This window comes from Mesocricetus auratus, unplaced genomic scaffold (assembly GCF_017639785.1).
Source record: "Mesocricetus auratus isolate SY011 unplaced genomic scaffold, BCM_Maur_2.0 Super-Scaffold_100004, whole genome shotgun sequence".
Lineage (NCBI taxonomy): Eukaryota > Metazoa > Chordata > Mammalia > Rodentia > Cricetidae > Mesocricetus > Mesocricetus auratus.
In genome coordinates this window covers 38049786-38064638 of record NW_024429189.1, presented here as the reverse complement: position 1 = coordinate 38064638, position 14853 = coordinate 38049786, and the positions used below count along the sequence as shown (strand labels likewise).

General features: G+C 41.4%; 1 protein-coding gene across 1 annotated transcript in view; it reads left to right on the top strand.

The window, feature by feature from the left end:
• Positions 1-14853, top strand: part of Lrp2 (LDL receptor related protein 2) — a 144535-nt gene that overhangs the window by 58907 nt on the left and 70775 nt on the right. Inside the window, exons 16-26 of the mRNA XM_040745510.1 lie at positions 1607-1810; positions 3040-3232; positions 4767-4892; positions 5571-5701; positions 7639-7776; positions 8064-8345; positions 9531-9773; positions 10756-10875; positions 10955-11071; positions 12240-12617; positions 13692-13940. Of these exons, the coding sequence (XP_040601444.1) occupies positions 1607-1810; positions 3040-3232; positions 4767-4892; positions 5571-5701; positions 7639-7776; positions 8064-8345; positions 9531-9773; positions 10756-10875; positions 10955-11071; positions 12240-12617; positions 13692-13940 (2181 nt within the window). The remainder of the gene's footprint in view (positions 1-1606; positions 1811-3039; positions 3233-4766; positions 4893-5570; positions 5702-7638; positions 7777-8063; positions 8346-9530; positions 9774-10755; positions 10876-10954; positions 11072-12239; positions 12618-13691; positions 13941-14853) is intronic.

The following is a 14853-nucleotide window of genomic DNA, read 5'->3' as shown; positions in this document are numbered from 1 at the left end:
CTGATCTTTTCCCCTGAAATTGGTGCTCCACCATTTATTACCATGAATTATTAGCTATGGCATTTAGATTCTATGTAACTCATGGTCTTCTTGTCTCAGTCCTGAGTGCTAAGATCACCGATGTGTACCATCTTTTTGGGTTCTCCATGTTTTTTCCCCCTGTGCTCCCTGTGTAGTTCAGACTGGCCTGGAACTCATGTTGGGTTCTCCATATTCTCCCCCCTCTCCGTCCCCCGGTGCTGGGTCCTGTGCTGTGCCTGTCATTTCCATTTGCCTTAATTTTGATGGGGTGGGAAGCAGCCAACTCTTGGGAATGACTTCTTGATCACCTGGCCTTGTTGCTTTGTTCCACAGTAGTTCTTGTCTCTTTCATTGCTCTCTTCCTCCTGGTTCTCCTGGAGGCTGCTGTTTTTCTGGGGTTGTCTGCACATCTGTTCAGTCATGATGACCATGCATGCCTGCTAACCCTTTCATGACCTATTCTTGTTCTCTGCATACTCCTGCCTCTGCTGTGATCAACTTCATAGATTATATATGTTTTAAAAAATAATACATTGCCTAATGATTTTAAATTTCTATAATTTTTTACTTTATTTTGGCTATATCTCCATTATCTTTGAACTTTCAAGACAGAGTCTTTCTATGTAGCCCTGCATCCCGTTGGTACACATAAGACCATGCTGCCCTCTCCCCTAGTGTAGTAAGGTTCTTGGTGTAGAATTCTTAAAAAATTCCCACTTGGCATTTTTATATTAGAACATAGTAAATTGCTTTTATTTTTTTTTCCCAAGACAGGGTTTCTCTCTGTAGCTTTGGAGCCTGTCCTGGAACTTGCTCTGTAGACCAGACTAGCCTCAGACTCACAGAAATCTGCCTGCCTCTGTCCCCCAAGTGCTAGGATTAAAGACATGCACAACCACCTGGCAGTAAATTTACATTTTTAAACTCCACTGTGTGGACACTTGCTGTTTTTCAGTGCTTACACACATTAAGTAACATTTCTATCACCGGACTGTGTATATGCTCAGTTCTGGGCACTGTTCTTTATGTGAATAGACCCAAAGAATAAATTTAAATGTGTTGGGAAGAGATAAGATTCTAATGAGGGGGTTGAGGAGATGGCTCAGTGGGTGAGAACACTTCCTGTGCTAGAATAGAGATCTAAGTTTGGGTATGCAGCAGCCGTGTAAAAAAGCCTTGAGGGCTTGTAATCCCAGTATTGGGAGAGAGTGAGATGATCAGGGACACAAGGATCCTTAGGACTTGCTGGCTGCCATCTTTAGATGGTGAGCTCCAGATTCAGATTTTGGGAACAGGAAGGGTTAGCACACCCTGCTGGCTTTGATCTCTCAGTAAGTTCACCCAGCCCACCTCAAACACAGAAAGGGTGAGGGGGGTGTGAATGTACATGATATTTGTGCATAAAAATGCAATAATGAAAAGCAAAGATGAATACTTGCGTGACCACTACTTTTCTTACCCTTTTCTTCTAGACTATGGTTTCCCGTTATGTGGTAGATCTTATAAGGAATACATAAACACCACCTCTGGAACAGGGCCAGGCTGCATTGCTGCTGACTTTGCTGTTTCTTTCCTCTTCCTACAGCTGTTCGGAACTTCCTGCTCTTCTCGTCAAAAACGGCTGTGCGAGGGATCCCATTCACTCTCTCTACCCAAGAAGATGTCATGGTTCCTATCACTGGGAGTCCTTCCTACTTTTCTGGAATTGATTTTGATGCCCAGTCCAACACCATCTTTTTCTCAGACTTAGCAAAAGACATCATTTATAAACAAAAAATTGATGGCACAGGTGAGGGTGTGTTTGTGTGTGTGTGTGTGTGTGTTGATATATTCGATTTTCCCATGATACTACCAATTACTCATTCTGTTTACTTTTAAAAATATAGGGATTAATAGGTAGGAAATATCCCGATATCTCTCCTCTATTTTCAAAACAAGTTATAAATGAGATTAGATTTATCTGTAAGTTTATTGGAGACGTGTTTGCTATGACACCCCATCTCGTCCTGATCCATGCTATCTAACTCATAGCCATCCTCCTGCCTCAGTTTCACCAATGCTGGGATTATGGGCTCATACGACACCCCTGCCCCAGGCTCAGGCTGAGACTGAAAGTTCTAGGCCCTCCGTCCTGCTGGTCCATTGACTTGGGCATCCTTCAGTCTCTGTCACTAACTCACTCTCTCTAGCTAAGATGCAAGAGCAAGCAGAATTCTCTCCCTCGCTCTGCTTCCATGGGAACCTCTAGTTTGCCATGCGTCACCAAGCTGTGTGCACGGGAGACTTCCGTTTCTTCCTCCTTTCTCTCCGTGTTCCTAATACCCAAAGCTTCATTTCCCACCTCCCGTTATCATCCTCTGTAGAACAGGCGCAGTAATAATCACCACTCAATATAGTATCCATGAGGATGGGTGTATCCATGTGAAGTACCCTGTGAGTACCCAAGCAACAAACCTTTTTATTAACACAGAAGACCACTTCTATATAGCGGTCTGACATGTTAGTGAAGAGGCAGAGCCTTTTTTATTATGAGTCTGGAGAGAAGAGAGCCACAAGGTTTTCACAGGGAAAGAAACACAGAGAGTGGTCTTTTTCTCATGTAACCAGCTCTTCTGGTTCCTTGGCAATCCTGGCTACCGGTGGTTGTATGGGCCTGCTAGAGGAGGATTGGGAGGTAATGCCTGTGGGCTACCCCCAACTGTACCTGGCAGTGTCAGCCCAGAGCCGTCTCTGAGTGGTAATAGGTGAGTTCAGGTATCTCTCTCTCACGTGTTCTGGAAGGTTGAACAAGGGAGTAAATCCAGACCCAGTTCTGTTTATCACTGCTGTATCTCCTCTTTGAGATACAAACTGTGGGCAAGGGGTTTATCTCATTGTTGCTCAGCAGTTTGCAGACTTTTTTTCCTTTAAAGAATTCCACACGTGCTTTTAAAATGTGCATGCCCTCTCATCCAACACTGAAATGTGTAGCAGTTGGGGAGTTTGCCTTAATTAATATGACTATATTCTTACTTCTAGGAAAAGAAGTTCTCACTGCAAACAGGTTGGGAAATGTTGAAAGTCTGACTTTTGATTGGATTTCAAGAAATCTCTACTGGACAGATGGAGGGCTAAAGAGTATCAGTGTCATGAGGTTGGCTGATAAGTCCCGACGACAGATAATCAGCAATTTAAACAACCCGAGGTCCATCGTGGTGCATCCCACTGCTGGGTATGTGAGAGCTTGGAACTGCTGTATGCCTTCCCCGGTGCGCTGCCCTGCGGAGCAGACTGCATACCTCACCCTCAGTTTCATACCTTTGGCATAGCTTTTCTGATCACCTTATCTCCTTCAAAAATGTAAACAACAAAACAAAAATCTTCCTCTGATGTATGATTTATGGAAAATAGTGGCAAGATTATCAGGAAATGATGCAACTCTTGCCCTGCTTTGATGCATTGATAGGAAGCTTTGTTGGGGTTAGGGTGGGAGTGGGGGTGGGGGAAGCTTTCAGATCCCTGTTTTGTGTGCAGGAGGAAACAGGACAGTCTACAGTGTTCTTTCCTACTTCATTCTTTTCTTACTTGGAGCGTGTCCAGTAGCTTATGCAGAGCAAGCCATAGATACCCAGTTGCATTGAATGTCTTGTGAATCATCAAAGCTGGGTTCCATCACCTGGGGGGGGGCACCAGATATATCTCCTCATTTGGTCACATGTACAATCAACTCTGTGTCTGTGACTAAATGAAGTATAGTGGCCTGTGAAGGACCAAATCTGTTGTCAAACGCTAGGCCAGGTCAGACACAGCCCCCCCCCACCCCGCAACAAAGTCTGTGGTCACTTTATACTTTCAGTTATTCCTTATAAACCCTATCCATTGATTTTTTACAATGTATATAACCTAAGTCTTTTGTTTTGAAAGCTCTTGTTTCCTTTTTTTTTTTTAAATGGTATGAAGCCATTACATTTTAGAAAGCTACATTTGGAAAGGGTTGGTTTTGATTCCTAGAGGTTGTATGAAAGAGACAAAGAAGCTTGGGATAGTAGTACCTGCCCTTAATCCCAGCACTTGGGAGGTACAGGTCTGCAGAGTGAGTTCCAGGACAGCAGGGCTACACAGAGAAAACTTGCCTTGAAAAAAATAAAATAAAAGATGTTTCAAGTTAGATTAGTGTGTGTGTGTGTGTGTGTGTGTGTTTATATTGTATGTGCCTGTTTAAGTGTATGTGCAAATGAGAACACCTGTTAATGGTCTAGAGGCCAGAAGAGGATTTGAACTCCAGATCTCATGAGCCAGTGCTCTTAATCCCCAAACCATGTCTCTAGCCTTAAATTTTTTCTTCTAAGTTTATGAATTCTCTATAAAGAATTATTTGGTTCTGCATGTTTAATCTCACCTAGGTTGTGTAGATGGTTTAAAGATAAAAAAACCCCAACCAACCAAATGCCATTTATTTTGTCTTTTGAGATAGGGTCTCACAATGTAGGAACTCACTATGTAGAACAGGATGCCTACATAGTGTCGGGATTAAAGACATGTGCCACCATGCCTGACACATACCAATAAACTCTTTTTAAAAGATTATTTTGGGTGGCAGAATTTTTAGGGCCTAAAGTCTAATCATTCTTTGCCCTGGATGCCCATTCTAATGTCATTTATATTTGTGACTGTAATTACACATTTAGAATTATATATGCCAAATCTAACTCTAAGTTGTCAGTTTGTTCCAATGTTGGCCTCCTGGATTTGTTCCCACTTTCTAGGTTTATATTCTGGAGTGATTGGCAACGACCTGCTAAAATTATGAGAGCATGGAGTGATGGATCTCACATAATGCCTATAGTCAACAGTAGTCTAGGGTGGCCCAATGGCTTGGCCATAGACTGGAGGTGAGTAGATACCATCTGAATCTTCATCACTGTAGAGCATACTGGATAACAGTTCCATTATACTGAATTACATTGTATGATAAAAGGAAAAGAGAACTGAATGTCGTCTGAGACTTCTTGATCACTAACAGGTGATATGTGATGGATGGTGAATGATACAGAATCCAAACACAATTGGCCAGCTGCTGGTGGCATTCATAAGTGTTATGAGAAGTTTTCTAGAAATAGCAGAATGACAAGATGGATGAAGTTCCAGCTACTGGAGCTGATGAAACATAGATTGTGTTTCATTTCTTAGAGAGACTTCTTAAGGATAGAAATTAATTAGCAAGTGAATATACTGAATTAATCAACTAGTATCTATTTGTTTATACATGCTTTGTGGGTTCTCAGGAGTTGACCTATATAGGAATAAGACAGCTGAGCTTATGAATATATATTATTAAAGTAGTTTGTGGGCAGAGGTGTTATTCAGTCTTTTAAATATTAACATCAATATTCTGGTTTATTAAGAAGGGAAGAAGATTTCCTGACTCAAAGATTTCAAGTTGCAAGTTTACTGTATTTGTGGAAGCATACAACTAATATATTAGTAGAAAGTTAACTACCTATGTCCTCAGTATTCAGGGCACTGCTCATTTCTCTGTATTAGATAATATCTTTTTATTTTCCTTTTAGTGCTTCACGATTGTACTGGGTAGATGCCTTTTTTGATAAAATTGAGCACAGCACCTTTGATGGTTTAGATAGAAAAAGACTGGGCCATATAGATCAGATGACACATCCATTTGGACTCACCATTTTTAAAGGTATGTTCTGAAGGAATTAAAGGTATGTGATGCTTTGTACTCTAATCACCATTCCAAATTATGACTCATGAAGAATAACAAACATGATTGTTTTTCATTCTTAATTCAATACAATATAGTATAAAGATTTCTGAGAGGCGTGGAATTGTGGGAAACAATAGCCACCATGATTGTAGGCAAACTACCTTCTTCAGTAGAGATTTACTTCTATGACTTGAGTTGCGGAGAATAAGAACATAATCTGGTGAGCCAGGCTTGGTGGCACACACTTGCTTGGGAGGCTGAAGCTGGAGAATCACCATGAGGCCTGGGCCACATATTCAAACCATTGCTAGCCTGCATAACAAGGCCATGCAACATAAAACAGGTGGCTTGTTTATTCCTGTGACCAGGTTCTGTGTAGCTTGTGCATGGCACACAAATGCTAGCCCTGATTTTATGATGCTGTTATCCGCATATTCAGAGTGCTGCAGCAGGAGAATCATGAGGCCAGCTTGGGCTACCGAGCAAGTTCAAAATCAACATCAGCTGAATAGTGAGACAAACAGTGAGAACAAAGTGTGCACAAAGTCACAAAGTGCTAGGCCAAAAGAATGAGAAGAGATCGAAATCTATGGCCAACTGTAATTTGTCACCTTAGGTACAGAGCTACCAAAAGTTGTGTACCTGTAGAAACCTCCTACTCAAGTACTTAGCATAGTGCCTTAGACAAACTAGAGTGGGTAGTAATCTTGAATATTACATTTTGCTGTCTGTGTATTTAAAAAGTGCTCTGATATTTTTGATGAGATGAGTCAATTATAAACAGTCCCCCTCGTGTATTTACTCCACCTGCTTACTAGTAAACAGGAAGATTTAAAAATGACAATTTTTCTGGCTATGTGCTGGGATGTTTGGATATCTTTAGGTTTAACTATGAAAAACACTGAGTGCATAGTCATGAGAGCAGTCTATCTTCCCCAAATAATACTGGTTTCTACAAGTTCTGACTTGTGCTATGAACTTCTTTTTCCTTGAAAATAAAATTTCCTATATAGCCTAGGCTCACTCAATCAAACCCATGATATTTCTACCTCAGTCTGAGAAATATATGAATGTCACCATGCCTAGTTTCATTGTAAATTTGGTGTGGATGTTCTTTTATTTCACAACACTATGAGATTCGGTAATCTAGACCAGCTAGTTTTTTTTTATTGTATACTGCACAGGACTTACCTATTTCAATACAATGAGATACTTTCTTGAATAGCAAAACTGAAATTTGCAATAAAGGGAGGTAAGATTTAGTTGTTTCAATGACCCATTAGTGTGGGTCACAGATGAGGAAACTACTTTATAACAGGGGTGACATTTTGGTATGTTGTTTTATATTCTAGTTACAGTCTTGCAGACATGGAAATCATTGCTGAAATGTAACTTATTAGGATTGTTGGTATTTTTACTTTTTTTTGAGACAGGGTTTCTCCGTGTACCTTTGGAGCCTGTCCTATAACTCACTCTGTAGGCCAGGTTGGTATCGAACTCACAGAGATCCTCCTGCCTCTGTTTCCAGAGTGCTGAGACTAAAGGCATGTGCCACCACCGCCCAGCCTTAAATTTTTACTTTTTTGGGGATGAGATCTGTACTTTTCCTCAAACACTTCTTATTAAAATTGGGTCTACCAAGTAGTAATTATTCTCATGCAGTCACAGGCTAAGAACTCAGTCTTAAGATTCCTTTTTTGGTTCATTTTTATCTATGGACATATAAACCCAATTACTATGAAATGCTGTTATGCATCTGCCTCTACCTGAGCTATGATATCAATAAAATATGGACTTCCAAAGACCAAATGGTTGCAGATGACAGATGGCTTCTTGGATCATTGCATTCATGTAAGCCTATTGCATTTCCTCAAACTGTGACTGAAATACCAATCTTTTTTTTTCGTCCTCAGATAGTGTGTTTTTAACAGACTGGAGACTGGGTGCTCTTATTCGCGTCAGGAAATCGGATGGTGGTGACATGACAGTTATTCGAAGTGGCATTGAAAGCATAATGCATGTGAAAGCATATGATGCTGACCTCCAGACTGGTGAGAACAGTGCTCTGCATAGTTATCTGACTTGATGGCTCCTTTCTCTTCAACTATTTCATCAATATAGTGTTGTATTCCCATCAGCCACATAGCTTAACATGGCAAGAGTTTGGATCTTGGAAATACACATCTTAGCACTTTTCTGTATTTAAACAGAGTGCTGTCTTTGGTGCACTGATTTCCAACTTTGTACTGTTGGTTCTGAAATGGTTTCTTCTTTTTTATTTTAATCTAATTTCCCAGCACAAATCATAGATTGGGTCTGGCTGATTTTGCATTTCCAGGGTCTAACTACTGCAGCGAGCCCACCCATCCCAACGGGGACTGTAGCCACTTCTGCTACCCAGTGCCAAACTTCCAGAGGGTGTGTGGATGCCCTTATGGAATGAAGCTTCAGAGGGATCAAAGGACTTGTGAGGGAGATCCAGCCAGTGAGCCACCCACACAGCAGTGCGGCTCCTTCTCCTTTGCCTGCGACAATGGCAAATGTGTGCCCAGTTCCTTCCGCTGTGATGGAATGGATGACTGCCATGATAACAGCGATGAACATCAGTGTGGGGCACTTAGTAAGTATCTGTGTGCCGGAGGCCAAGAGGCGTGGTCACATAAGCAACACGAAAAGCGTGGGCTGTGTGGATGGGAAAATATCACCGAGGTATTTTTAGAGTATAAGATTCGTAACATGGGCTGGAGAAATGGCTCAGTCATTAAAAGCTAGGCTCACAACCAAAAGTACAAGATTCACAACATACCCCTCAAAGACTTACAGGAAGTTAAGCAATGTGCATAATTCCCAGGTAATGTTACAGGTGGTTTAGATTATTGTCAATATATTCCTTTTGACATTAATTCATTTGATAAGTTCTTCAGAAAGCCAAATCAGGGCTAAGGATAGGGCTCAGTCTGTTCTAGGCATGAACAGGGTCCCGGAGAGAATAGTCTCACAGGGACTTGCAACTGCAGCCTTAGAAAATATCATGTCCTGTGTGTGTTTTATCACCCTCCCCCCCTTTTTTTTGCAATGCATTGGAGTAGAATGGGTCTCCATCTCTACACACTTTTGATTGTATTCTAATCCGTGATGTTTCAGTCTTAATTACCATGGGAGAAGACCCAAGTGTCCCGTCAGCCAGCTCCCAAATTAGCTCCCACCAGCCAGCTCTTATAACTTACATTAACTCATTTCTAATAATCTATGTTTTGCCCCAAGGCTCACTTAGACGCTTTCTTGTTTTCCTGCTTCTGTCCCCCCTTCTTCCCTGAGTCCTCAGGCTGGAAGCCTTCCTAGTTATTGGCCATCCAGCTTTTTATTTAAGTAATCAGAGTGACGCTTCCACAGTACCCAAGGATCCCATTAAAAAATGGACAATTTAGGTCTTAAGAAACATATTAAAATGAGACCAGTAGTAGTAATAATTGGGGGTTTTAGAGAGTAAGGCTCTTTGAAAAGTTGTACATTTTCTTGAAGTTATTGTAGGAGGATGGTACCAACTAGGATTATACCAACTAGAGTTTGAGTCTTCCCATGTCTCTCAAAGTCTAGTTTAAGATAATTTAGCTGCATCATAATGTTCTTTTGATGGTTAAGAGGGGGTATTTTGTATGTATACACATGACAGATGCATATACTGTGCTTGGTAATCAAAAAACCTAACCCAGTCTGGCATTCTCTTTACTTTGTGCAATGCTGTATTGTTGAAAGGTGAGAAGAACATTGTCACGACCCCTTTGTGTTTTTTTTCTTTTTGCAGATAATACTTGCTCACCTTCGGCCTTCACCTGTGTCCATGGTGGACAGTGCATCCCCGTCCAGTGGCGCTGTGACAAACATAATGACTGTATAGATGGCAGTGATGAGCAGAACTGCCCCACGAGAGCACCTTACTCATGCCCATCCACCTCCTTCACCTGTGACAATAACATGTGCATCCCCAGAAACTGGGTCTGTGACACAGACAATGATTGTTTGGATGGGTCAGATGAAAAGAACTGTGGTGAGTTTTGAGGTGCTTTCTCTGACTTGACTTGATTAGATTGAATAGACTTTGAATTCTTAATATTCTGTTTTTCTTGTCAACATCTGTATCAGTACTCTGGTACATGTCGGATGCTTCTCCTAAAGGTACCAACCCCTATCAAAGCACAACATATATGTCCTACATCCAGATGAACAAACAAACAAACAAACAAACATACCTGAGCTGGTGGTACCCAGAGTCTCTGTTCTGGGGGAGGCAAGAGAAACGGCTTCAGTAAATAAAGGAAAGAGAAAGCAAGATGACACTCAATGGAAGACTACACCAACCTTTGGCTATTACATGCATGAGCACACATATATGTGCACATGCATGCATACATGAATGTGCTCGTTAACATGCATATATGATCATTCATATATATGCACACGTTACACACACACACACACACATATATATGTTTCTAAAGTAAAAAAATTCAAGCATTTTATCCAGTATCAGACATCTGACTGATTTTCTTTTCATATTTTCATTTAATACAGAACAAAGACATAGCCCCCCTTTAAATCTCAGTGTTATTAGCAATCATAATAAGATGGAGCAGGGTTCTTTAATTCTTGTATTAGTTGCAGGACTAGGTGATTCACCTTCCCCTTGGAGGAGATTCCAGGAGCCCGTGTTTTTCATTCACTTTATGAAGTGGATGGGGCAGCCTGCATACCTGTCTCCAGCATTGTTGCTGCCTGGCATGTGGTAGGCTGACCATGCTGGTTAGATTTGGTAGAGTCAAAGACTCATGAGATACAGCACCAGTTAGACACCTGGTGCTTCCATGAGCCAAGATTGGCTCTGCCCTGGAGTCTTCTTATTCCAAATCCTCATTTTCAGTTCTCTTACTGTGCTGACTTTGACATTGTGGCTGATCTGAAGGAGCTGAGCAGTAGAACTGAGAGAAGTTCTTGAACACAGCTAACTTGGCTTTGTTTTTGTACGTCACTAGAAGCTTCAGGGACGTGCCAACCCACACAGTTTCGTTGCCCTGACCACCGATGTATCAGCCCATTTTATGTCTGTGACGGGGACAAGGACTGTGTTGATGGATCTGATGAGGCAGGTTGCGGTAAGTGGATGACTTTACTCTACTGTGTGCTCCGTTCATCTTGGAGTTACTTTCAAACGCTTTTCTCTTTCCTTGTTAGTGTTCAACTGCACAAGTTCTCAATTCAAGTGTGCCGACGGCAGTGCGTGCATCGGCAGCAGATATCGCTGTGATGGGGTTTATGACTGCAAAGATAACTCTGATGAGGCAGGCTGTCGTAAGTACCACACACAAAATGTGTGTTTGCACAAAGGGACCCTTTATTTTAGTATTGGATATTACTATATAGTTAAATTCAGACAAGCCAGGGGAAGACAAAGTGTTCTTGAGATGTTGACATGAAAAATAGTATTACAGGGTTAATGTTACTGTATATTGATTTGTAGTTAGGCAGCCAATGTTACATAAATGAATACTTCAAATATTTAATTCCTTAGATAATTTCACATTCCAAGAGCATCCACTAATGTGGTTTTTAAAATTACAATTGCATTGTGTGTGTGTGTGTGTTTGCACCTACACACATGGGTGCACGTGTACGCATACACATGCCACAACATGGAAGTCAGAGGACATCTTGTGGCAGTCATTTCTCTTTTTCCACCGTGTAAGTCATTAGACTTTATCTGTTTTACCAGCCCCATCTGAATGCAGTTTTGTTGAAATCTCAATTCGGAAGCCAAATTATAGAATAGAAATGGTATGGGCCTGTGTGGAACTGACCATTCATTCAGCAAGAGGGATTATAATGGGTCTAGGATAACTAAGGTCAGGCCGACCGCCTTAGAAGTGACTTCTATGAAGGGTTAGAAAGCAAGTAAAGCCTTTCTAGTCCCAGGATGTAAGGAAGGCTGCAAGTCTTGAGGGACTCTGTTCTTTTTTTTTTTTTTAATTTACAGGTTAGGGCCTATGTTAACATGATTTTTTTTTTCCCTTTTTGCCTACTATTTGTGTGAAAATCTCCAAACATTCTAGGACAGTCAAGGCTACACAGAGAAACCCTGTCTCAAAAAAGAAACAAACAAACAAAATCTTCAAACACTGGCATTTTAGACAGTCCCAAGAAATCGTAGGAAGCATATGAACTTACTGATAGGAAAAAAGTCCAGGAAGTTTTTCTGACATGCACCTTTATGGAAGAGTGTATCCTGTGCATAGTTTGTAATTGGATCCACTAACCTCCCCCACACAAATACTTCTATGTACCACAATTTGCAGGAACATTTGAATTTGATATCGTTTTAGACATTAGTTTTGATTTTTAATGTTGATCATTATTATAAACCTACCATTTGTTCAGAATTATCTCCTCTGAATCTATATGGCAAATGGGATCATAAATCGCAATCTCACGTGCATCACACATATGCCTTTGTTCCTCCCAGCAACCAGGCCTCCTGGTATGTGCCACACAGATGAGTTTCAGTGCCAAGGAGATGGTACCTGCATCCCTAACACCTGGGAGTGCGATAAGCATCCAGATTGCATCGACGGATCTGACGAGCACAATGGCTGTGTTTATAAGACTTGTTCTCCATCTCATTTCCTCTGTGACAATGGAAACTGCATCTACAGACCGTGGATCTGTGATGGGGACAATGACTGCAGGGATAACAGTGATGAGAAGGACTGCCCCGCCCCGCCTTTTCGCTGTCCCTTTTGGCAGTGGCAGTGCCCGGGCTACAACATCTGCATCAATCTGAGTGCCCTGTGTGATGGCAACTTTGACTGCCCGAATGGGACTGATGAGTCCCCACTTTGCAGTGAGTTTCCTGACATTTTACTGCCCTAAATGCATTCTGGACAGAGTCTGCTATAACCCAGCACTGTCACAGTCCCCACATAGTATTTTGGGAAGGGATCTTAGTTCCTCTGTGACTTCATATCCTTGATAATGAAATTCCAATAAATCATGCCTGCATAACACCTCTCTTTAAGTCCCTTGCACTTGTGTCTGTGTTCTCCCTTCTTTTTATATCATTGTTTAGGAAAATGACACTAAATACGGATATGACATCATCAAATTAAATGCAACTCTCTTAGTAATGTGTTCATGCACTTTTCTAACTTAAATCAGAACTTGTCCTATAGCATCCAAAATTTGGAAAGTTGTGTTTGCTGTGATTAAAATGTTCTGATTGGCATGTGGTTCTAACTACTGTCCCTTCTCTTCCCTCTTTAATTAACGCTCACTCTCAGATGAACCACAGCAAGGTATGACTGTGAAATATTTTAGACTCTTAATGATTTCACATGTGTCATGTAAATGCTGACGTTGTACTAATTACTGTGCCTTCTTCTTCTAGTGCATGTCCTATACGTTGTTATGACTACCTATACGTTGTAGTGCTCATGGCTATAAAGGGTATTTCCATACCCAGGCACATGACCTGGCTTTGGGCAGGTTCAGTCATTGCCAAGTTGGCCCTGAGAATAAGGAATGTTGGTGTATTAGCAAATCTGTGTCCTTCCTGTGTGATCACTTCCCGCTTTTTCTATGAAGCATTTAAGACCTATTGTTCTGCTTCTAGTTAGGTTGGGGAATTCTGGAGGGAGCAAGTTAGGTTTCTCTGTATGCTCCATCAATGACAGTCTCTTGATGTCAGCTGTATTTTCTCAAGGTTCTTGCACAGCACTAAATACTGGAGGGGGGTTGTAGAGTCCAGTTCTAATGGATAATCTATCCTCAGGCAATTCAGAGAAAACACTAAACAGATTATTTGTGAGAATGAGGCTCTTAATAACTCTCATTAAAGTTGGCATAGGATTACATCAGAGTGAGTAAAAAAAAAAAAGAAAGAATGTTTGACTGTCCCCCCTGTGACTCTTTATTCTAGATCAAGACAGCTGCTTACATTCTAATGGTGGGTGCACTCATCAGTGCGTCCAAGGGCCCTTCGGAGCCACATGCATATGTCCATCAGGGTACCAACTTGCCAACGATACCAAGACCTGTGAAGATGTAAACGAATGTGATAGTCCAGGCTTTTGCAGCCAGCACTGTGTGAACATGAGAGGTTCCTTCCGGTGCTCTTGTGATGCAGAATATACATTGGAAAGTGACAGACGGACTTGCAAAGTCACAGGTAATCATTAAGCTTAAAAGTGAACTAACTCCAGGAAATTAAATAGCCTCTTTTAGAGTGTAAGCATTTGGCAAGGTTGATCAGCATTCAGCCTGACTAGTCTTCCTAGTCAGCTTATTTAATCCCTTTTGACCTATGTGAAAGTGAATATACTAGGTATTAGAATATTGATCCAGCTGCTTTCGAACTGATTCAACAGAGGATTCAAAGGTTCCTTATTGCAGGGCACAGTGGCATATGTCTGTCATTCCAGCATTTGGGAGGTAGGGTCAGGTCAATCTGGACTTCATAGTGAGTTCAAGGTCAACCTGAACTACATGAAGCTCTGCTCTAAAAATGCCAACTTTTATTTTCAAGTAGGCTGGAGGAGAGTGGTCCAAGGGACAGACTGATCTTTAACACCAAGATCCAAGAAGTCTTTTCTTTTCCCTCTGTAGCAGGCTAGGAAAACAATCTTCCTTTTAAGGATGTATCTTGGAAGTAGATACATCATTGTTACTGGTATACTATTGGTCAGAACTCAGTCATTGGGTTACGGCAGCTACTGTGGAGGCAGAGGCCTATCTGCATTTGAGTACTCTTAGGCCAACCTAAATGTGGTACGATGCGTCACTAAAAAGAGAAGGGGGAAAGGAATATTAGCAAACAGGCAGAACTCTCTGCTGTGCCTACATGCTTAAGTAGAAGACTTGATTCCTGCCAAGAATCAAGCCTACAGTCTGCTAAGGTAGATAGCAAAGTGCAACAGTAAAAACAGCACAAGGGTGACTGTAAGTACAGCTCACCCCAGACTGGTACTCAAATGCTCACTGCAATCATTGGAGAAAGCAAGCTATTTCAGAACACAACTATTTTAATTACATACCAATAAACGTCAATTAGCTCCTGATGAAATCAGGGGCATCTACGATGG